Source organism: Ictidomys tridecemlineatus, chromosome 3, assembly GCF_052094955.1.
Source record: "Ictidomys tridecemlineatus isolate mIctTri1 chromosome 3, mIctTri1.hap1, whole genome shotgun sequence".
Taxonomy (NCBI): domain Eukaryota; kingdom Metazoa; phylum Chordata; class Mammalia; order Rodentia; family Sciuridae; genus Ictidomys; species Ictidomys tridecemlineatus.
This window is the reverse complement of record NC_135479.1, coordinates 134679606-134703992: the sequence shown is the minus strand read 5'-3', so window position 1 is coordinate 134703992 and position 24387 is coordinate 134679606. Positions and strand designations below refer to the sequence as shown.

General features: G+C 40.1%; 1 protein-coding gene across 7 annotated transcripts in view; it reads left to right on the top strand.

Annotated features, from left to right (window-relative positions):
- Positions 1-18553, top strand: part of P3h2 (prolyl 3-hydroxylase 2) — a 161977-nt gene extending 143424 nt beyond the window's left edge. For 2 of the 7 annotated variants that reach the window (XM_078043856.1, XM_005330971.5), the window contains 7 exons: positions 1103-1230; positions 1783-1878; positions 3260-3410; positions 4156-4273; positions 5203-5278; positions 11200-11340; positions 17358-18553. In XM_078043856.1, coding sequence (XP_077899982.1) covers positions 1103-1230; positions 1783-1878; positions 3260-3410; positions 4156-4273; positions 5203-5278; positions 11200-11340; positions 17358-17450 — 803 coding nt within the window. In that variant the 3' untranslated portion in view covers positions 17451-18553. Of the gene's footprint in view, positions 1-1102; positions 1231-1782; positions 1879-3259; positions 3411-4155; positions 4274-5202; positions 5279-7300; positions 7384-11180; positions 11342-11487 lie in introns of those variants that run through there. The other 5 variants (XR_013436753.1, XM_078043858.1, XM_078043859.1 and 2 more) reach the window with 5 other exon arrangements.
- The last annotated feature ends 5834 nt before the right edge of the window (positions 18554-24387 follow it).

Here is a 24387-nt window from a genome sequence, read left to right as displayed (position 1 = left end):
AAGGGCTACCTGAGAATCTCTCTGCCATGGGAGAGAAAGAAGGGAGAGAGGGAGTGAAGAGAGGAAGGAAGGAGGGAGAGCAAAGGAGGGAGGAATTATTTTGCTAGACTCGGGGAGGATGGGAGATGTACCTCCACACCCCCACATCCTCCAGAATGAGCTGCCCTTACTCAGGTATTTATCAGCTTGTCAGGTCCTTATACTTATCAGGAGTGTTTTAAGGATATATATATATATATATATATATATATATATATATATATATATATATATATATATTTCAATGTTTTCTGTTCAGTTTCTGGTTCAAAATGTCTGCACTCTGCTGCATCTGAAGATTTCTTCACCATTAGTCACTCCTACTCTATAAGGAAAGGACCTTGTTAGGTCTAGATTCTATAATTTTGCCATCTAAAATGTGACCCCAAAGAATCTCACTCCAAAGAGGCTCTAGAGAGCTAATTTCTCTAAAGTTGTAGGCTTTCTCTAGGAAGAGAGCAGCCTACAGGAAACCCTCCTGTGCAGAAAAAGCAATGTCAAGACTTTACCCAGAAAGCAGAAAAAACAACTACTACAAATACAAGACCTCCTGGAACCAGTTAAGCAGAGGGATGGGAGAGGCTGGGGAAGGAGCGGAAGATTGGTGTAACACCAGAGGGATGGCATTGCTGTGGATGCCAGTGAAGTGAGTGGTGCATGTCATGCCTGGGTAACACTGACAGGTGACCAATTAATCTCCTGTAATATGACAGAGGTATAAATGAGGGGCTGTGGAGGAGGATGAGTCTTCCCAGAGGAGAATTCTAGGAGTTGCCTGATTTGCTTTTCAGGATCATGGGGAATCAAGTGTAATTTGTCTATCCCAAAATACCACATGCATGCAATATATTATTATGACACTATAGGAAAATATAGCACTCAAATGTCTGACTTTTCCCTGAATTCATATTGTGTTTCTTGAGTTTTCTACGATGTCATTAGTCATTGTGCCTCCATCTTCCTGAGTAATCTGTCTGTCCCAAAGTGTCCAGTCAAAGCTGTTCTATGCTCTGTGCTCTCTCCTTGAGGAGAGATAATAAGATAATGTGCTCTGTCCCTTCAGGTGGCCCTCTGCTCTATGAGAACATCACTTTCGTCTACAACTCAGAGCAGCTGAATGGGACCCAGCGGGTTCTCCTGGATAATGTCCTGTCAGAGGAGCAGTGCCGGGAGCTCCACAGTGTGGCCAGTGTGAGCATGGAATGGGGCAGGGGCCTGTCATGAGCCTGGAGGAGCCATGGTCTGGTCTCACTTTTAGGCCTGACTTTTGACTTTGTTTAGGAGAAGGACATTGATTGCGGAGAGATTTTCTTAGCTTTGGCTTCTGATGATTTTTACTTTTGCAGATGGGAATATCCTAGTGGCTTAATCCCAGGACAATGCCCATCCAGCATGTTCCCTGCCTAGCATCTAAAGTCGATGGGGGAAATCCCTTTATTTTAATCAATAATCAACTGACATATGGATTATTGCATTCTGTTTATTTCTATTTATTATCATTTCTATATATTTCTACTAAAATCATTATTCACACTATATTTTCATTATTCAATATTGTATTATGAAAATGTAATGTGAAGACTAAATACAGGTATTTCTTTTGATTAGAAAAATTAATTATGCCTGTATTCTGGAATAAAATGGGGATGGTTCTGAATATTCACTTTGATTGTCATCTCTCTGGCAGCCAAAGCAAAAAGAAAGTTGTCACTGATGAAACATCTTTTTGCCTTTTGATTCCAGGGAATCATGCTTGTTGGTGACGGCTACAGAGGAAAAACTTCACCCCATACGCCCAATGAAAAGTTTGAAGGTGCAACTGTCCTGAAGGCACTCAAAGTAAAGTCTCACTGTGTTTGGGTTTGGGTTTGGGTTCCTAAGTGTCAACCCAGAGGCTTTAGTGGAATGACAGACACAGGAAAGAGAAGAGTTTAGAATATACAACAATCAGGAGCAAATATGAAGCAGAAACTTTGTTGTATTTGTTTTTGGGTGCCGAGGATTGAACCAGGGCCTGGTGCATACTAAACGCAAGCTCTACCTCTGAGTTACACGTGCCCAGACACCTTTATTGTTTTTAATCAGTCCTTCATTCTGTCATTAATTTATTAAACTTCACATGTACTAAATTTGTACCTGATTTAAAAAAAAAAAAAACACAAAACCTCTGTCCTCAAAGAGCTCATGATCTGCTTATAAAAACATACACAAACAAGTAATTATTCTTTACAGCAAGAAGTGTTATTAGAGAGGAATTAAGAATGTATTATGAGAGAACAGGGAAGGAAACAATTAGCTTTTAAGTTTCCCTTTATAATTGGTAAGAGCTTATTTCAGCAGCTCTTTATCCTAACCCTGATCCCATCAGTATTCCCATTAGTTAGTGTGGAGATAGCCACCCTGTATTGTCTTCAAAGCCCTCCCATTGACCTACTGTTCTCTCTCTCTCTCTCTCTCTCTCTCTCTCTCTCTCTCTCTCTCTCTCTCTCTCTTTCTTTCTTTCTTCTTACTCAAAACAAGTTTATTTCTTGCTTGCATAAAATTAAATCATCTGGGAGAGATGTGGAATTAAGGAAAGGAAACACTAGTCCTCACAATCATTCAAGGGCCTAACTGAAGATCTTTGCCATCTTCCAGTGGTTTTCATAGTTATTTTGGGTGTGTCCACTACATAGCAGATGGGAGAAGAAAATGCAAGGATCATGGATGAAATTTTAATGGGGGTCTACATTCCTACACTCATGACGCACTGTCCAAGACTTAGTCCCATGGTCTCATACACATGTATGGCCCTGAGGGGGTAAATGTGCTCCCTTGCTGGGCAGCCATGTGTAAGGAACATATCTCAAAAAGAAGCAAAAGTGGTTTTTTTTTTTTTTGCAGACATTTAGTAGTTTCTGCTGCCAAACTCTTTTCTATTGCAGGCTTCCAGCCTTAGGCAAGCCTGAGCTCAGATTTAAAGTATCTATTTAAAATGCATAGTTAAGGACATAGATATTTTAATTACTGAAATGAATGCATGGAACTAAAGTGACTAAAGGATCTAACAGCTTGTGAAACCCCTACCCCAACATTCTACAAAGGATAGGGAGAATAAACTAAGATAGGGAGTCTCTAAGATCAGGTCTGAGGAAAAATAAAGTTCCTGTTTTTTTTTTTTTTTTAATTCTACTGGTCAATCCACTGCTTTCTAATGTTTTTATTTTGCTTTTCTTTTCAGTTTGGTTATGAGGGCCGAGTCCCACTGAAGAGTGCACGTCTGTTTTATGACATCAGTGAGAAGGCTCGAAAGATCGTAGAGTCCTATTTCATGCTGAATTCAACCCTTTATTTTTCCTATACACACCTGGTCTGCCGAACAGCCCTGTCTGGTGAGAATTCAGAGCCTGAACTTGTTCCTTTCTACCCACAATACAATGGGAATTTAAACTATGTAAAACAGAGCTCTATTACATGTAGCCTAATATTTTAGAAGAGTTCTATATTTCTAAAGGAGGAAGAGAAGGAGGAGGAACTGTAACAACTTAGGAAACTCAGGACTTCTTATTATTTACATCCCTCTTTTGCTCCTTTTTGGTCCCCTAAACTTCCTGAAGTCCCTCTCTCTGAATATTTTCAAATCTATTTCTCCTTATTGCTGACATCATACAGAAAAATACTTTTCTTCTCTAGGCTTCTCTTTCCAAGGGACCAGGGATCTGGACATTATGGTTGCTGTTTGTTAAAGAGATTATTAAAGAGATGTCCATTATCATTTCTCCTGAGCATCTTCTCTTCCACCCACCTAAATGCCACAGGAAAGATGCCATAGGAGTAGGCAACACTTGGGGGAGTTTCCTCTGAATCAAAATCATTTGTTTTCATTTTCATTTCATCCTGATCCTTTTGAAGTACAACCCATGAAATGCATGGAGCTTATACACGTATATTTCTATCAGAGTGTGCTTATAGTTGAAGAGACAGGTGTGATTTGCCCAAGGTTTCACATCAAGTTCAAGTCAAAACCAGACCATCATCTCCTGACTGCTTGCCCACTGTCATCTATATCCTCTCATTTACAAAGGACACCAGGAATGAGAGAAGACAGTTAATCAATATTGTTCCTTTTTCTGGCAGGTCAACAGGATAGAAGAAATGACCTCAGTCATCCCATCCATGCTGATAACTGCCTGTTGGATCCAGAAGCCAATGAATGCTGGAAGGAGCCTCCTGCTTACACTTTCCGGGACTATAGGTAAGCCCGAGTCTCCTTCAGAACCAAGCTCCCACCCAACAGTAATCCATGGGAACTGGAAAGCTATTTTGTTTTGCTTGTCATCTTTATCTCTGTGAAGCAGAGATTCTCAAGTAATCTGAAGCAGCTTCCATAGCTGAGAAGTGACAACTTCATTTTTATCTTCAAAATCATGCACATTTTCCTCCTACCAAGGAGAGTGTATGTTGTGTTGTGTTGTGTTGTTGTTGTTTTTAAATCATTGTGTTTTCACTGAGGCATACCCTTTTTGGGTATGTACATCTCAGTCTGAGAACACAAAGTCATGGTGTCCTAGTATACCTGGGATCTTCTCATATCACTTATCAATGACTCACACATTTGAAGAACTATGTTGCATTTTGCAAACAACAAAACAGAAACTCAGAAAAAAAATACTCTTTTATGATGCTGAAAGATATATTTGTCTATAAAGGAAAGAATCAGGAGTCGTAGTCTCCAGGTGTATAATAGTGTGTTAATTATTATGACACTTTCTTATTCTAAAATAATTTTTAGCACCCCCTCTCTGCAGGGCCAAGGTCCAAGTAATTAAGGAAAAAGTAGTTACTAGTATGTGAGAGAAGAAGAGAGTTAGAAGCAATGTGGGTGGGTTCAGAGGGCTCCATTAAATTAAATCTAGTTAGATATTCTTTGGAGGAAGTGAAATGTGATCTGAGCTTTGAAATATGATTAGAACTTTTATGTAAGTAGAATTAATAAACCCTTTAGAGGTATAACCCAAAGTATATCTGATCTTACCTTCAAGGGTCTGGTGGGTCAAATATTGTGATGTCTAGTTCAAAGGCAACTTACTCAACAGGTAGCCCATTTATTACCTGTCTTCGTGTTCCACAGTGATGATACTCTGAGCATATTGTCCTATGAATGGCTCTCCCTTTCTTCTTTAGTGCTCTCCTGTATATGAATGACGACTTCGAAGGAGGAGAATTCATATTCACTGAAATGGATGCTAAGACTGTGACTGTGAGTAAGCTTCTTCCTGCAAATTTATTTAGTGTTTTTTTATTTTGTCTTACATTCTTCCAAGGATTTCCAGAGTGCTGGATTCCAAATACTTCTGAGCTCAAGAATTCAAGGGGTGGAAAGAGTCCAAGTAAATTTATAAACCATAAACTTTTAGAAAATGGAAGCATACACAAACATTTTCTAGTTCAATTTGAAGATAAATAAAGAGTAGAGATAATAAGGATTTGATGAGGTAGTTAGTGTTCAACTTGGAACCAAAACCTAGACTTTCTGATTCTTTGATGGAAACATAAAAACATTAGTTCTTAGTCACCCAAGTCTAGGACAAGTCAAATAATTATACTGAATAAATTCAAGTAATCGGGTATTCCACATGCTTGGATTGAACATTGGCCTCCAAATCCCTAGTTAGCTACATGATCAAAAACGATTCTAGCATATGTAGAATTATATTCTAGCATATGCAGAATTATTTGTGTATGTACAAATACTGTTTTAGTCAGCTTTTTTGATACTGTTAGTCTGTTAATTATTTTGAGGAGGAAAAATTTATTTGGGGGGTTTATGGTTTCAAAGGTCTCAGTCAACTCAACAGATTGTCACTTCCATTGCTCCAGGCCAGAGGTGAGGCAGGAAATCATGGTAGAAGAGTGTGGTGGAGGAAGGAGGCTCAGGACATGGCACTAGGAAGCAGAGAGAAAGCGAACCCTGCTCACTAAGAACAAAATATATACCCCAAATGAACCCCGCCCCAGTGACTTACCTCTTCTAGCCACACTCTACCTATCTACAGTTAGCACCCAGTTAATCCCTATTAGAGGATTAATGTACTGATTAGATTAAACCTTTAATAATCCAATCATTGCATTTCTAAACTTTCATACATTTTCTCACACATGAGCTTTTGGGGGACACTTCATATCTAAACCATAACAAATACAAACATATAATTTTAGTATAAGTAATAAACCTACAGAGATCGATACACGTACACACAAATATGTAGATCAAATTTACCAACATTCACCTAAGCAAACGAGTGCCTTTGGAAAACCAACCTCCATAGCACTTACAGACTCTACAGTTAGCATCTCTCCCCACCCATTTCAGTACTGAGATTGAACCCAGGCATTCTTTTGGCCACTGAGCTACATCCCCAGCCCTTTCACTTATTCATTCATTCATTTATTCATTCATTCATTCATTTTGGGAAAGGTCATTGCTAAGTTACTGAGGCTGGCATTGAACTTGCCTCTTTCTGCCTCAGCCTCCCCAGTTGCTTGGATTACAGGCATGCAACACCATACCTGGTTTAGTTAGCATCATTTGATCTTTAAACCAAAGAACATTCATAATGGTTTTAAAAAACATGTTTTTCCAACTGAGGGAATAAATTATAAATAGGTTATGAGATATGTCTTTCTTCCATACAAATCTAAATAATCGGGACTTCAAGGTTTTGTATTACATAAGCCATTTCTCAAACTTTTCCTGAGTTTTGCAATTTTACTCTCATAGCTTCATGCTTTTCTGAACAGTACAACATCTATGTATCTTTCATGACACACTACTGTGCTGTTGCAGGTGATATAAATATTTCTTTGGTTTAAAGGGAATTTCTATGCAGATTCTGGTTTAACTTGTTCAAAAATATGGTTATAATTAAGAAAAATATTTTATGCAGTTTAATACAGTGATGTATGTTTAAAAGTTTGTGATGATTCACCGTTTTTTTGTGTTTTTTTTTTTTGTAAACTTAAATATTTATTTGGGGAGTGTTTTGATGCTTCATAATGTAGAAAACTAAGTGAATTGATGTTCTTGATTGGAGTTTAAAAGCCCTACACTAGAATATCACTTTTGCAAAAGCTGTATGTAGAAGTCATTTTGTTTCTGAGCTTTGCTAACACTGAAACTGAGGTAGAAAACCATTCCCATCTTACACACTTTGGAGAAAATCAGTTTCAAATAAAATCAGACAGGTGGTTGAGAAGATTTCTTTGCTTCTACTCCCCCTAGTGGCCATGTTTGGAGACGTTGAATGTTTGAAAGAATTGATGCTTGGAATACTATGTATGAATCAGTTTCATTCACTGTTGAATGTAAGTTAACTGAAATACTGCTTTTTAACCATGTCAAAGTAGATACTATTCTCCTTTTATTTATCTATAATTATCAGATAATTTATGGTTTTAAAAGGAATGAATCTAACCTCTCCTCAAAAAAGTAAATGAAACTGGCTTAAATTTTTAACCCAAAAGCCTATCAATACTTTATATTAATGAATATGACAGAGTTTTTAGAACATTTCAGGGATAATTAAGATTCATGGGTAAAATTTTAGGGATTATTTTAGAAATTCATAGATAAACTTTTTAGTTCTTACCTCTTTCCCATAGTAAATTTATTCCAATCTCAACAAAAAGAAATGGAAAGTTTTCCTTTTCTATTTCTCTTATTTGACTTCCAAAGGACAAACAAAGAAAAGTAATGATCTTACTTAGAGCCACAAAAAGAATTAGAGTTTTTCCATCCTTTACTTTGGAAAAATCTTGATATTGTATAATGAACTGAATAGTGACTGAATGTTTACATTGATTAAGGATAAGTACATCTCAAATTCTTTCTAGCTCTTTATCATTAGTTAGATGGAAGGCAAAATTGTTTGTAAAAATCATACTTGGAAAATTGTATATTTGGAAGACAAAGGGCTTATTTTAAATAATAGCATTTATTTGTGGAACAAGAATTAAAGGGTTTGGGGCTCTCAGTGTAAGTTTGAAGAAGATAAAATTTAATAAGTTGTGTTTGCTTTGTGACAAATGAAATTCAGTGTTATGATGCAGTGTTCCAAAATATGTCTGTAACTATTTAATTAAACTCCAGAACACAGTCTCCTGTAGAAACCATGTCAGAATTGAGAATGAAAGCTTCTATATGCATTTCATCTCTGTAACCATGCTTAATCTCCAAATAAAGATAATAGCAAACCCATAATTCCACCCAACAAGTTGTGTACAGCTGAGAATGTTCTAATCCCTTCTCCAGGAGAGGAGGTGAAGTCCTTGAGTGGTGTTTACTTTTCTAGACAAATATTATGATGTAAAATTAACCATATTTAAATACTGATATAAAGTCAATACATCTTAAGGTACATGCTAAGGAAATAAAAGAGGAGAAAAAACAAAGATGTGCTTAATATATGTATATATGCACACATATATTCAGAACAAAATAAGCAAGAAATAATCATGACGATTTTAGTTCTCAGTTCTGTAACTGGTCTTATGGTCACGGCTGGTGTTTATAACTTCCTTCTGCTATTCTTCCTGTATCCCCTTTGCCTTCCACAAAGTACCTCATCTGCCTGTAATTCCTTACCTGGTGGGGTGACACACCTCCATTGCTGAAGGTTTTAGGCCATTTATAGTCTTGCCTAGATTGGGTGGCTGTAGTTTTATTGACCTTTAATAATAGATGTTGTAAATACTGAGAGATGTTGGGTACCTGTAATCCCAGTGACTCAGGAGGCTGAGGCAGGAGGATTGCAAGTTCAAGGACAGCCTTGGCAAGTTAGTGAGGCCCTAAGCAACTTAGTGAGACCCTGACTCAAAAAATAAAAAGGGCCAGGGATGCAGGGATGTGACTCTCTCTCTGTCTCTCTCTCTCTCTCTCTCTCTCTCTCTCTCTCTCTCTCTCTCACACACACACACACACACACACACACACACACACACACACACACACAGGAAGTCATTCTAATTGCTTCACGATGGTAGGAACATGGGAAAACAGTGAAATCCAGGTATTTGGCTATGAAGTGAGTTCCTTGATTAGAAGCAATGGATATGACGAACAAAATAACACATGTTAGAGAGGATGTGGAGAAAGCAGAACCCTTGTGCCCTGTTGGTGGGAAGGTAAAATGGTATAGCCTAGAAAACAGTATGGTGGTTTCTAAAAAAAAAAAAAAAAATCTTTTTTAATTGAATTATCAAAAAGAGAGAGAGAGAGAGAGAGAATGAAAGCTTCTTTATTCCTCCATGTGTGACAGTTGAAGCTCTCTGTTTGGTTAGTCTGGGGGTCCCTGAGAGCCCACTCCCCTGGCATCAGTTCTGATTGCTTTCAGCCATTCCATAACTTGTTCTCCTAAGCTTTCTTGAAATCTTTCATATTTAAATATCCTTTCAATTCTTCTAATTTCATTAGGAAGAAAACTCTGAATTGTCCTGACAGTCTTTCTTTAATATTCTAAAATGTTGCCGCCAAGAACTGGTAATCACAGAGTGATGGCCACCATGTGTGGTCATGTGAGTCCTGACCAGCTCCTCAGAGGGTGCTGTTCAGAGAACTTGAAGCTCCAGCTCCCAAGGCCACTTACTAGAAAGCTTTTTCTATCCCACTTCACAGGCTTCACACATTATTTATTGTTCTATTTCTATGCAGAAGGGCACAGCAGTTCTGTCTCTGCCAAACTGGAATCATACTGATTCTGTGGACACCAATAACTAGTGAACTGTCTAGATTTACAGCAGAACAGTCACCTCCATACAGCTGCTTAAGAGAAACCACTATCTAGAAAAGACAAATCACTCTTTGATTATTGTGAATAGGAAAACAACCAGAAACTTACTTCTCCCTTCTGCTCTTCTGCTTAATACTCACACATGCACGTGTACACACACAGAGGCGTAAAAATACATGCATACGTGGGCATACACACATACCTGGGCCTCTGACTTCTTGACTCCTCCACCTTCCTCTGACCTTCCGTGTGATTCATACAGTCTGGGAGTATAAATGTTATCCCAGAACTTCAGGAAATGCTTCAGACATTTTTCTGGAAGGCACTATTGAAGAAACCACAGCCATCTCATGTTATGCACAAAGAGAATGAAAACTCCCCTAATGGGCCTGTATCAACTCAAGTCAGTTCAGAAAACAACTCGTTTGAAGGGTCCCTCTTAGCATGCAGTAGAATGGCCAGTCTCACTGTTTTGCTTTTGCTTTACTTCGTAAGGTCTACTGTAGAATTTGTAAGGTTTCAATATTTCCTAAAAAATAAAAATAGTCTCTACTCACATCAGACACTTCTCATAACCACAACCAAGGCTTCTAATATCCAGTTGCTTGAGCTCACTCAACTTGAAGAGCCTGCTTTTCCATTTTCCACCCCGACCCAGTGCCCCCAGCAATATCTGTTTTTCCCTCACTGCCCTTTTCTACCTAGATATCACTGGACAGTTCCACCTGAGCAATGCGCAAGCTTTGAAGTGTTGTGTCAGTCATCTCAAAACACCTAGAGGCCATGGAATAGGTCACCCCAAGGGTAGTATGTTCGCTTCACTGAAGCTAGTCAAACAAAGCCTGATTAACCACTGGCTAGCAATAGTTTGAAGGGATTAATGCATCATTTGGATTAGATTTGACTTTTAGAAATCTTTGGATTGTGACAAATGTATAAACCATAAATGCACAATGAAGGAATTAGTAAGGGTGCTCTCATGTAACCACTATCTAGATGAATAGTTAGACTTTTCTGGTGCTCAGATGTCTTCTTGATTTCTTTTTAACTCCACAAATATTAAATGTACACCTGCCTTACACACAGATGCTTTGCTATGTTAAAACTATATAAGTGAATTAAAAGAAATCTTTGCCTTCTTGGAATCTCTAGGCTATTAGCACAGCATGTATTAAGCAATTACTAGGTGCATGAGCTATTCCACATATTTTGCTTAATTTTTTTGTATTTTATTTTATGAGGTTTTATCTACAGATCAAAAGACTGAAAGGACTTCTTTATACAGCCCCAGCATTCCATTATTCTTTGACTAAAACCTTAGCCCAAATAATTTCACAGAGGGTAATGTTTATTATCTAAAATTTAAAAGTCTAGTTGTCATTTTCTTTTGCAGGCCTCTATAAAACCAAAGTGTGGGCGTATGATCAGCTTCTCATCTGGAGGAGAGAACCCACATGGGGTGAAGGCAGTCACCAAAGGACAGAGGTGTGCTGTGGCTCTGTGGTTCACCTTGAACCCACTTTATAGAGAATTGGTGAGTTCCTAACACTCGGAAAGCCAGTTAGACCTGCTTTCTGAACTGATCAATCTACAAAGTCCTTTAAGTTGTTCCATATCCCTTCAGGATCCTAAGACATCATGACAAAACTTTCACAGAATTCTTTCTGGTTTCCAATGCTAGGACAATTTTCTAAGCAAGAACGGACGTCCCTGATCTGGTCCTGACGTGGCAATTACATATCTTATAGGAACTATGAAGGCAGCTTTTTAATCTGATCATTTCTAGTAAGTGAAGCTGTTTTCAGAAATAGAATCATCAGTGTTCTTGGGGAGTTACTAAACAAGATTGAGCTTGTTAACAAATTGGAGCCTTGGGAGAGAGGAATGACAGTTTGTGGGTCTCCAAGAGAAAAGACTAAATTATTTTCTTGGCAAAGTATTAAATGATCACTGAATAATTTATCAAACATGTGAAAGAGGATGAGGGAAGCTGAAAGGTTTTTATGACTTATTACTACTAGTAAATTAAATCTTAATATCGTATTTGAAGTAGCTGAAGACACTTAGCCTGAAAAAAGACTGTGATCTCATCCTTGTAGATGTGCTTGGGCAGGGGTTGCAGTCTGCACCAATGAAGAGACATGAATTAACACCAATAGGTAGAAGTCCCTGGGAGAAAAATTGGGGAACACCATAAGCGATAACTTTCAAATGATTAGTCCTGTCAAGTAGAGTTGTCTGCTTTGGAAGTCCTGATTGGTGGCTCCAATTGAAGCCCAGTCAGCGACGTGGACTGAAATAAGGAAGTTGAGCCTCATGACAAGGGGTCACCTTGAGTGACCGCAAAGTCTTCTTCCGCCCACGTTCTAATGAATCTGTTCATTAAAATGATGGTCTGTCTGGTTTTGCTCTTTAGGGTCTCTAAATTGAATCCAGTTTCATCAGCAACTGCTTTAAAACAATCCCTTTTTCTTATGTATTTTTCACCATCAAAACTATCTCACACCAGCTACTAGGGAGTCTGAGGCAGCAGAATCACAAGTTCTGGGCCTGCCTGGGCAACTTATCAAGAGCCTGTCTCAGAAAAAAAGAAAAAACAAAAACAAGGACCAAGGCTGTACCTCAGAGATAGGAAGAGTACTTGCCTAGTGTATGCATTTTAGGCTCAGGGTTCCATCTCCAGCACTGCAACAAAACAAAAATGAACTCACAAAAGTTCTTTGCCCACGTTCTCTGAGCATTCTTTCAGACATTTAACACAGGTTCACAGAAGACTTGTTAATTGCCTGGAAAGCCCTGCAAGGCAGGCTCTTGGAGCACAGGATGAACAAAACCTAGTTCTTGACAGCAGGGAGCAGGGAGAGATCAAGAAGACAGGAAATGGGAATACAGGAAGACTCACTTAAACTCAGAAATAAAGAAGATGATACCTAGCATGGAAAGAGAAAGAACTGTCCTAACAGGGAAGAGAGCACAGAGCTGAGAAGTTCAACAGCACTGAACAATCTCCTTCACCAAGAATTCCTTTTGTTCCTTATTTTTTCACCCACTTTTTTTTTATCTGTGCATTATAGTTGTACAAACAGATGGGATTTGTTGTTACATATTCGCACATGCACATGATATAAAAATATAATTTGGCCAATATCATTCCCCAGCATTTCCCGCTCCCTGTGCTTTTTTTTTTAAGTATCCATTTATTTTTATTTTTTTCCTTTAATTTTTATTGTTGGTTGTTCAAAACATTACATAATTCTTGACATTTCATGTTTCACACTTTGATTCAAGTGGGTTATGAACTCCCATTTTTACCCCATATACAGATTGCAGCATCACATCAGTTACACATCCACTGTTTTACATATTGCTATACTAGTGTCTGTTGTATTCTGCTGCCTTTCCTATCCTCTACTATCCCCCATCCCCTCCCCTCTCATCTTCTCTCTCTACCCCATCTACTGTAATTTATTTCTCCCCCTTGTTTTTTTCCCCTTACCCCTCACTTCCTCTTGTATGCAATTTTGTATAACCATGAGGGTCTCCTTCCATTTCCATGCAATTTCCCTTCTCTTTCCTTTTCCCTCCCACCACTCACCCATGTTTAAAGTTAATCTTCTTCTCATGCTCTTCCTCCCAACTCTGTTCTTAGTTACTTTCCTTATATCAAAGAAAACATTTGGCATTTGTTTTTTAGGGATTGGCTAGCTTCACTTAGCATAATCTGTTCCAATGCCATCCATTTCCCTGCAAATTCTATGATTTTGTCATTTTTTAATGCAGAGTAGTACTCCATTGTGTATAAATGCCACATTTTTTAATCCATTCATCTATTGAAGGGCATCTAGGTTGGTTCCACAGTCTTGCTATTGTGAATTGTGCTGCTATGAACATCGATGTAGCAGTGTCCCTGTAGCATGCTCTTTTTAAGTCTTTAGGGAATAGACCGAGAAGGGGAATAGCTGGGTCAAATGGTGGTTCCATTCCCAGCTTTCCAAGAAACCTCCATACTGCTTTCCAAATTGGCTGCACCAATTTGCAGTCCCACCGGCAATGTACAAGTGTACCCTTTTCCCCACATCCTCGCCAGCACTTGTTGTTGTTTGACTTCATAATGGCTGCCAATCTTACTGGAGTGAGATGGTATCTTAGGGTGGTTTTGATTTGCATTTCTCTGACTGCTAGAGATGAGCATTTTTCCATGTACTTGTTGATTGATTGTATGTCCTCCTCTGACAAGTGTCTGTTCAGGTCCTTGGCCCCGTTTTCTTATTGTTTAATTTTTTGAGTTCTTTGTATACTCTGGACATTAGGCTGTGCCTTGTAAACTCCAAAATACCAGTGTCACTCTGAAGCACTCCTTCTACAGTAAGGCCCCTAGGTAAAGGCAGAGACAATGAAGAGTAAAATTGTTTAAAAATTGCCTTACTACCAGAATTTTAGCCTTACTCAGAGGGAATTTAATAATTCTGTATTCCAACTTTCTCTTCAAACATATTATTCTACCAGTGAACTATAAATTAATAAAATAAACACAAAGTAATTCCCTGCTCCTTCCTAATCAGAAAACATCAATGCTATTGTTTCCTCCTTGGATGGAAAAGTACTATGAACTTCTCCAGTCTTCAGGCAGTAGCGGCATCTAGTGGCCACAGTTGGAAATGGCAAGAGCCTCTTCAACAATAAAAAATTTTGTCTATGCCTTGATTCCCAAACTTTCTTCTCATTGGAATTACCTGGTAATCTTTATAAAGCTATTAACAACTGACTCCCGCCCTCATAAATTCTGATTTAATTTCTATGGAGTGTTATATTGGCATCAGGAGTTTCAAAGTCTCCCCAGGTGAGTCTAATGTGTAGCAAAGTTTGGGAACCCTGGCTAAAAACCTTTTCTCAGATTGAATCTCTGAGTGAGGAAAGCCTGAAGGCAAAAAAATAAAATCATTAGTTCTGGCAGATTCCCATATATTATAGATTACTTTAAATACACTAGAATCTCAAGAGGCATTTAGCAACATAAATTATGCAAGAACATTAGAGTTTCATGTATTTCATATTTAGGTCTTGAATTTCTTTCCCTTCATAGGAGACTTAATTGTGATAGCATTTTGTGGCCATCAGATGTGAGAACTTTGCATGTGTGTTAGTTTTTCTTTTTTTTTTATAAGCATCGAGATTTTCTTACCGTATTCATAAATTAATAAATAGGCCTTTTTAAAAAAGCTATAGCAGCAATTTAGTTTACTTTTAGTCAGTTGGTTATTTTGGTTGTCTTTATGTCAACATTGTTTTCAATTATGAGGTCTTGCATGAAAGGAGACTTGTTTTTAGGCCATAAAACAGTTGTTTTTATAAGTTGCTATGCTTTACACTGTGCTAGAGACTACCTCTGGGGAATACAGACTAGATGAGGCTTAACCCCTGGTTTCCAGGAGCTCAGAGTCTTTGGAGAGATGATACAGGTGCCCAAGTAAGTAAAATATAATACAGAAGGTGGTAGAAATTGTCAGTAGCAAATGAATGTGCAGGGGATATAAAGAAGTAGCTAGGAAAAGGTCATTGAGAAGGTGATGTTTGAGGTGATCTTTACAGGGTGAGTGAGATTTCTGTAAGGAGAGGCATTTTAGAGGAGACCTTCATATGTATGTATTGACTCATTGAATATAAATGCCAAATGTCAGTAACTTTTTTTGTACACTAGAAAATGGAGTGACCAAGAAGATAAGATTCCTTCCTCCCCGGAAGTTTACATTCTAGTGGACAGAGACAGGCAACAAATAGGCAAAAATATTACCAATTGAGAGAATTTCTCATAGTCATAAATGGTGTGTGCAAAATGGAACAAGGTAATTGATTTGAGAAAAATGGGCTGTCACAATGTGAGTTCTCGCCAAGAGAGTGACATGTGAGCTGCAACCCCAGTGACAAGAAGAGCCAACAGACATCTGGAGAAGAGCATTTCAGGCTCAGATGACAACACAAAGGCCCAGAGACAAGAGGGAGCTTAGAGAGGTAGAAAAAAAAAAAGGTGTTGGAGGTGTAGCTCAGCAGTAGAGTGTATGCTTTGGCATTGGTAAGGCCCTGAGTTGGGTTTCCAGAATCAAAAACAAGCAAACAACCTCCCTGCCACGAAAGAAATATTAAAAAACAAAACAAAACAAAAAACAAAGAAGAGTGACTGGGTTATGGCATGCAAGATGGCGCATAGTACAGAAGGAGAACAGAGAAAGCAGGTCCACATTTTCCAGGTTGGATCAGTACTTTGAAATCCATTCTAACTGCAAGGAAGCCATTGTATCCTCCTCCTCCCAGTTTGCTCCCTCAGTTCTGGGAATGACCAGATCCAGAAGATTACTTTAGCTGATATCTGGACTTAGAGTAATGACAGAGAATATGAAAGATGTGGGAGGTTTGAGATGCAGTGTGGTGGTCGACCGGCTAGACCTATGGCTGGTTGGTGTGAGATAAGAGAAAACACAGGATACAATGGCAACATCCAGAAGGATATTTAATCCAGACTAGGACTTGGCAGTTCTTAGAGTTATTTAGAGTTCAGGAGGTAAGTCAGGAAGTTGGAGTGTAAGGTGAGGAGAGGGAAGAAAACAACGTAAGGCTGATGACACAGAAAGGTCTAAATCAGTGAGCTCCTTATAAGCACACAGAGAAATATAAACCCAGACCTTCAAGCCATTGGAAGCCAAGGGTGTGAGTACTGAGCAGCAGAGTGATATGGCCAGGTTTATAAGCAGGACCCAAGAAAAGCACATGAGTATTAGAAGCTTGTGAGTAGTGAAACAAGGAGTCCAATTTGGAAGTTTCTGATGCAACCAAGTTAGGAAATAAAGTGGACCTAAACCAGTGGCTGTTAAGAAGGAGCTTTGCCTAGGGCACATTGGGCAATGTCTGGGGACACTTTGGTCATCACAACTTAGGGAGACATCCTGTTGGCTACCTGTAGTAAGTAGAGACCAGGGACATTGCTGAACATTCTACAATGCACCTGACCCTCTCTCCACACACAAACACACGCAACAACAAGGAATGATCTTGTCTAAATGTCAGCAGTGCCAAGTTTGAGAAACCCTGGCCCAAAATAAAGCCACAGTATTATGCCTGGAAAAGAAAGGGGCAGAAATAAGAGACAAAATGGAAAGGACCAAATGGCTTATCAGATGCAGGAATCCATGGTCAGGCTATTATAGCAAATGGGAAGGCAGCGGCTTTACTGCGAGATTTAGTATCTGAGGAACAGAATAGGTCTGTGGGGGGAGAAAAGGTGCATTCAGTTAGAATACTGAGCTGAGCTGGAGATGTTTATGAGACCATGAAGTAGCAAGAGTAGGAAGTGGTTGAATATGCAAGACTTTTTTTGCAGGAGAGAAATCATGGAAAATAATTACTTAGGACAAAGGAGATGAAGATGAGGTTTCATCCTTAACTGGATTTAGCACCAATCCATGCCCATATGGATGCCTGGAAGTGTTCAGGAAGCATCTGCCACTGGGATTGATTACTATGCTTATAACAGAAACTTGTTAATTGTCTTCTTTGTAGGAACGAATAAAGGCCGATGAAGTGATTGCAATCCTGGATCAGGAGCAGCAAGGAAAGCATGAACTGAACATTAACCCCAAAGATGAGCTATAAAAACAAGAAAGAAAGTTCTATCAAATATTTATTTAAATTGTTAATCTTAAAAGAACCTTTTTATTTTTGTACAGAGCCATGGTATAAATTAACAGGATAATATGAGTCGTTAGGTCTCCCTTCTGTTCCTTAGGATGCTAGCTTTGCTTCACTTCTGTCTTTCTTGGTTTTTCTTCAGATGATATTTCAAAGCTCAGTCACCTTCCCTTGCTCCGCATATACACACCACACACAAACATCACACACGTACCACATAACACACCACACACATGCCACACATATAAATACACGCCAAACGCATCACACATACACATGCACAAACACATCTAAACACCAAAAATACATACCACACAAACAACACACATACACACACACACACACACACACACACAATTTGCTGCACATTCAAAAACTCAGAGAGAATAAGCTGGTTCTTGGCGAATCCACACTCTTATGCGTGTCCCAGTTCTAAAGTTAGAGTGTTATTACTTGGTCTCAGCATGCTTTCCTGGCTCGGTGCCTTTCCGCCATGTCCTCTCGAGGTGCTGACAGCCGTGAGCTCAACTCTCCAGAGTCAGCTAAGCTTTGGGTCTGCAGAGCCCCTGGTGAAGTCTGCATGGCCTCAGGTGTCCCGGGCATGAGGGCCATCCAAGCTCCAGGAGGGAAGCTCTTGGCTGAGGACTGCCTGCGACAGAGGGACCGTCTTCCCAGGGCCTTGATGGAGCTTTTGGTTTTGGTGTTCTCACCAGGGAACAACCTCACTCTGTTATACTGGAAACTTCAGCTCACCCTCCAAGGTGCTCCAGGAGAGACCTCCCTCTGAGTTGTCTTCAAAAAGTCACAGAGAGGTTGGAATGGAATGGGGCTTCACTCCAGTGACTTTGGAAGAAAATCTCTAATCCCACCTGGCTCAGGACACTATGGCCAGGCTGCTGGAGAGCGGCAGCCACTAGAGGAAAGGGGTGTTTTATACTAAGAAAAGTGAGTCTGATTGATTCCAGTCTTCATCTGCTTATATTCAACAGCCCTTCCACATTGCTGCTGCCCAGCTCACAGATTCCTGCTTGTGTCGGAGTTGTTTAATAAAGGGAGCTTTGTTTTAATATCTTCTCCCCGGTGCCTGTTTTGTCTTCAGAAAGTGGTCCCGCAGCAGCTCCTGGACAACCTAGAGGCACTATTGGGCCACAACTCTTTTGCTAGCAGGCACACAGCTCCTGGGGGACACTGCTTTGGAAGAAACAGATGGTTGGCCCAGAGGGATATTAATCCAGAGAATGACTGGTTCTGATCCCAGTACCAAGGGGGATGCTGCAAAGATGTTTTACAGTCCATGGGGTTATTCTAGCCCCAGGGTGTGGGGGCCATATTTTACCAGTGTGAGACTGTCACCTTTGTGATGGGCACTGGTAGAGCTAAGATTTACTTTCTACAATGCATGTTCTTGGTTAGTGGTAAGAACATCCATTCTTTGAAACTGAGTTACAGTGATTTATGTGCCATCTGTTTTCTGCCAAACTTTCTGCTTACATTTTCATCATGGGTAAAGGGAAGGAGCATTAGATTATAATCCCAGCCCCATAAAATTTACCCTGCTGTGTGACCTGGAGCTACCTTCTTTCCCTTTCTGGACTTCAGTTTCCTTCTCTAAAAATGACATAATTAGGTATAGCTTTCCAGAAATCCTCCCATGTGCTCCAAATACAAACAAATCAATCCCCCAATCAAAACTAATTTTAGAAATAGTCCCCAATAAGAACAAATTCATTTCTGCTAACATTATGAGACTTGAAAATGGGTTCCTTATATGCACATGTGATTATAAGATTTTTAAACCCAATTTTAAGGGCTCAAAATTCTTTAGCTTTGAAGTAGATTGCTATTTGTCTGCTCTTCCACTGCGAAAAGCTTGCTGGCACTCAGATTTGCTGATAGGAGGATCCAGGCAAGGATCTGATTTCTGTTTTCTGGCAACAAGGCATCAACAGAGAAAACAGTCCCCGCTCCTTGCAATCCTGGCTTCCTGGGTGCAGTGGGTGCTCTGGGAGAGCATTCAGGCATTCAGCACTGTCTGATGCTCGATCCCACAGAAAGTGGGTGAAGGCCTCAATAGACATCATTGTGTGAGATCCACATCTTGAGCCATTTGCTGACAGCACTGAGTAGTTATTCCCGTTTTGCTGGTTCACCATGTTGCTCGACACTTGGAACATCACATATATGCTAAAGCATTTATATTTTAATCTGCTCCACATCAAACCATACATAATTTCATTTAAATATTTAGGCAGTGTCATCAGATGACTAAAATGTATCAGACTTAGAAGTTGTAGTATCTGTATACTAGATAATCCCTCTTGTAGAAGAATAAAAAAGCCCATTGGAAAATTTGAAGTTTTTAGAGATGAAGAAAGCCATAGAAATTACAATTCAATTCTTTCTCTTTAGGTAGAAGCTCAGAGATGAAACAGAGCCAGAGCTAAAGCCAGGGCTGTTGATTTTGGTTATGTTACACGTGGCTTAGGATCCTAGTGCCGGGCTTCGTCCACCTACAGGAAGGGCTGCTTCTTATAATCCAGCTAAAGATGGAACTTGCTGACTAATCCATGGATCTGCAAGTCTGTGTCTGTCCAGAAGGAGGGGATGTTTTTTGTTCTCTTTCTTCCTTTTTTTTTTTTTTTCTTTCGGTACTGGGGATTGAACCCAGGATACTTTACCACTGAGAAAACAGTCCCTTTTTATGTTGAGACTGGGTCTTACTAAGTTGTTCAGGCTGACCTCAGACTTGGAATAGTCCTGCCTCAGCCTCCCAAGTCACTGGGATTACAGGCATGCACCACCACAACCGCTGGGGGAGCCTTTTACTTATTCACACAGAGGTGACAAATGTACTGGAGGCAGCCTAGGCTGAAAAGCTCAATTTTTATGTTTATGGCTCTTGGTTGGTATGGCTTTGAGAACCACCATTTGTCTTGATGACTAAGCTTTTGTTTTCATCTGTTTTATTGTGTTGAGTGCTTATAACACAGGACATGTCCACACACGAGGAATCCCAGGAGGTGTGCTGGGCAGGGGATATGAAGTAAAGTGATTGCTTGTGGTCACTCAGTGTGGAATGACTACAGTTAGCTACAAGCATGGTCTTTTGAGCCAGGGAAGAAAAAAAAGCACTAGTATCACTGTTCCCCGGGCCATCTTCCTAGGCACTTTAAATATAAAATAATGAATTAGTGTAAAGAAGAAGGTTTGACTCTATCAAGTCAGGAAAAACTCCTCTTTTGTCTTCCGGCTGAGCTGCTTGATCTTGTGTGTGATTCCCCTTCTTTGACAAATATTGAATATGAGTTGCGTAATTCAATTTGATTCAGGCCCACATTTGAGAACATACCTTGTGCCCAGTGCTGCTTTTGTGAAGCTCACAAAAGGAAAGAGGATTGTAGTCCAGTGTCATTTTTCCTCTCCCTCAAAGGCAGAAAGACTCTTGGGCTTAAGTTTCTTCTCTAGAGAAGACACAGGACACAGTGATCCTCCAAACGGGTGAAGTGCTTGCTTCACAGCACTGTCAACGAACAAGGAAATCTTAGTTTTAATGCACTCTTCATCATTATTAACACATATGTAACATTTTTTGGCACTTAATCAGCTGAAAAGAAGCCACGGAATGAGTCAGTACCATTTAATAATATATACCTATGAATTTTAATTGAAGTACAAATGCTGAATTATTTCCCATAAGACAGCCACAGGGAACAACTCCCTCACTGACGTCAAGAGAGGAGATAATGGGGGCCACCTCACCAGCTCCTTATGCCAAGGCATTCAGTGTTCTGAGGTGGCTGACAGTGGAATGGCTGAGAAGTGGGAAAAAGTTGAACTGATCCCGCATCCAAAACTCTTCAGGGAAACAGGAACCATTTGGCAAAAATTCCAAACCACAAGTCCATGGTTCTACCTCCTGCCAAGAAGCCTGTGATGGGAAGTGACCTCCCTACATAGTCCCAGCAGCCCACTCACCAATCAACTACTCCCAGATAATTTGATGTTTCCAATATGAGACGTGGGGCCCACTTTGATTTGGACGGGGTTGACGTCTTCAGACACATCAAGACAAGTAACATCCACCATTCTTGAGCTCACGGCTGTGTTGGAACTGCAAATTCTGTCACACACCCTGCTTCCCTTCCCCTCCCTGTAAATTACAATGTCTTCTGTGCCCACTGCTGACCTCCAGGGCCAGACCATGTCAAGTGGGGAACAATCTGATTATTGATCCCGGTTTTCACTACAATGGATGGCAGCAATCATGTGAAAGTTTGGATTAATGAGTCACCTCTGGCTTCAAAAATCTTGTTAAGGCTCCACAATAAAATAACCAAAGATGTTCCTGCCCTCTCTTTACCTGATGTGTTGCTTGGGAGGAAAGTCTGAATGCCCCGTTTATTCAACAAGCAACACCCCTTTCCTGGCCCCTTTGTATGATACTTCTGGGGGAAGGAAAAACAAAAGGAGAAGAGGACATGCCCTGCTGCCCTCCCCTTGGCAGGCCAGCCACACAGGAGATCCAGATAGAGTCGAGTCTGACAGTTTGTCACCTTGAGGGTCCCTCTCCTAATCACTCATCAGCTTTTGTATGCCCCCAAAGCTTTAGGTGGGTATGACCAGGTGCCTTCTTCATCTGAGTGTCCATTTCATCAGTGAACTGGGAATCATTCACTGGTAAGAAATCTTGCTTCAAGCTCCCTGTGTCAGACTTTGGCAGGATGATGGCATATGTCCAGGAAATCCTGGGTAGACCCTAGTTAAACCCCTTTTTTCTCACTTGATGGTTTTAACTCTGAGTTACTGTCTGGGTGGTGGGTGGGGAGAGGAACAGGGACTGGGCAAGAAGCATTACCTGCTCTGTCTCATCTTTTTCCACTTGTTAATCCTGTATCCCATTGTTTCAAAGGGTTATAATCATGGCTGGCATTTATAAAAAAAAAATTTATGATCTTGGAGCTCTTGGCAATCATATATAACTACATAATTATCTTGAGAGACACATCAATGCAATCTTCGTTTTATAAATGGGGAACATGAACAGTCATAGGGAAGATGGGGTAGTGACGTTCCGGTCATTTGTGGATTCAGTCCTCAGTTTTTGAGTGGACACTCATTAGTGGGTTTGGAGCAGTATTCAGAGATGAAGAAAATTACACTGCTTCCTTTATGGAAGTCCACGTAAAGTAGAAAAAAAAATCAGTGTAAACAAACGATCAGTATAAAATAAGGTCAATGTTCTGGTAGGTGGAGTAGGCCCAGTGGACTCCGAGAAGAAAGTGGTTGGGTCTAGGGGAAGGGTTACAGAGAGGAAAGCTGAGTCGGTTCTTAGGTGCCTGCCCATTCCACTCCCAACAGGCAGACAGGAGTCCCATGACCTCTGACTCTCACTGTCCTCAACTGGAGGGTGTTGAATTTGAACTGGGTGCTTCTTGGGTTCTAAAACACTGGGCCTTCAGAGATGTCCGGGAGAGTTCATATTAAAGTTAGTATTTTGGGGTAGGGCAGAATGGGATCTTTACTATGGATTGCCTTGGGCAAGCACTTTAACGAATGCTGTGAAAATTCAAATAAATACCAGGTAAAGAGGAAGTTTTATTTTATCCCCTTGCGAGGGAGTCATTATTTAAGTGGGTGGGGTGTAGCCCTCAAGGACTGTGCTTCCTACCAAACAGGAAAGGAGTAACTGCTGCCAGGAATCGCTGAGGGAGCCCATCCTGCAGACTGAAGCCAATGGCAGTACCAGAACATTCCCTCTGCCTGTGAGCCTTTGAAACTTTCCATCCCGCAGGCCCTGGAGCCCGCGTGCATGTCCTTACACTTTCATGTCAGAGATGGGAGGGATGAGGACATTCCAGCCCTCAGGTATGAGATCTGAAAAGCCTAAAGCATTTGGAAAATTCAGTAAGTCTTCTAATAAAATCTGAAAGCCACGTAACATCAGATTTAAGGCCATTTTTTTTTTTCCCCAAGATTGCACAGGGAATTCAGTTTCAGAAACCTTGGGAGTCACTGGAAGAAAATCATCTCCAGCAGAAGTTAATGGGGTTAATGTTCCTCATTTAAAACCAAAAGGGTCAAATAGAACATTACGCAATAAGTGTCCAATCACACTTAGTTTGTTTGTTCTATCTACCTGCTTTTTGGTTTGTTAAAGTCTGTAAATGCCTTTGAAGGTCTTAAGCAATCATATTCCTTAGATTTAGAATAAATTATAGATTCCCTGAGGCTCAGAAACTGACTTCAAGGCTGCTGGTCACCAGGGTAAGACTCTGGTTTCTCATGATATTCCAGTGTTTAGCAACATTGACTGAACAGACAGCAGTGTTTTTCTTTTCTATATTTGAAGTTCAGAGTTTCAGGACATGTTTTTCTTGCAAGATAAATATGAACTAAAATTATACTTCTTTGAAGTTAATATTGGTAATTAAATAAAGACTAGATTCATCTCCCCCCACCCCAACCGCACCCCAGTATTCAAGTTAAAATGTAACACCTGTTAGCGCAATCGCCAATTGCCTTCTGAGTGGTCTTACTTTTAGCCACTTAGTATGGAGTCAAGAACAGCCCTGGAAGACATGGCTAGAGCTCCCTGGCCTAGACAGTGTCACTTCATGGGTGAACGCTTATGCTTTTCTTTGTCATTTAGCACTGGCATCACTAACTTTCCACACCATCCCAGAAGACATGCAGGGGAAAAGAAATAGGGGCTAGAATTTATCTAATTATTTTATCTAGAATTTATCAAATTATTTAATTTGACTGAAGTCAAAGTCACAGCAGAAGGTCAGTTTCCCAACTAAAAAATAAGTGTACTTTGGGACGAGTTGCAGTTCTGACCTCGTGTAGGTCTTTGGATTATGAGGAGGAGACATGAGCTGTGTGACCCTAGGTCTCACCA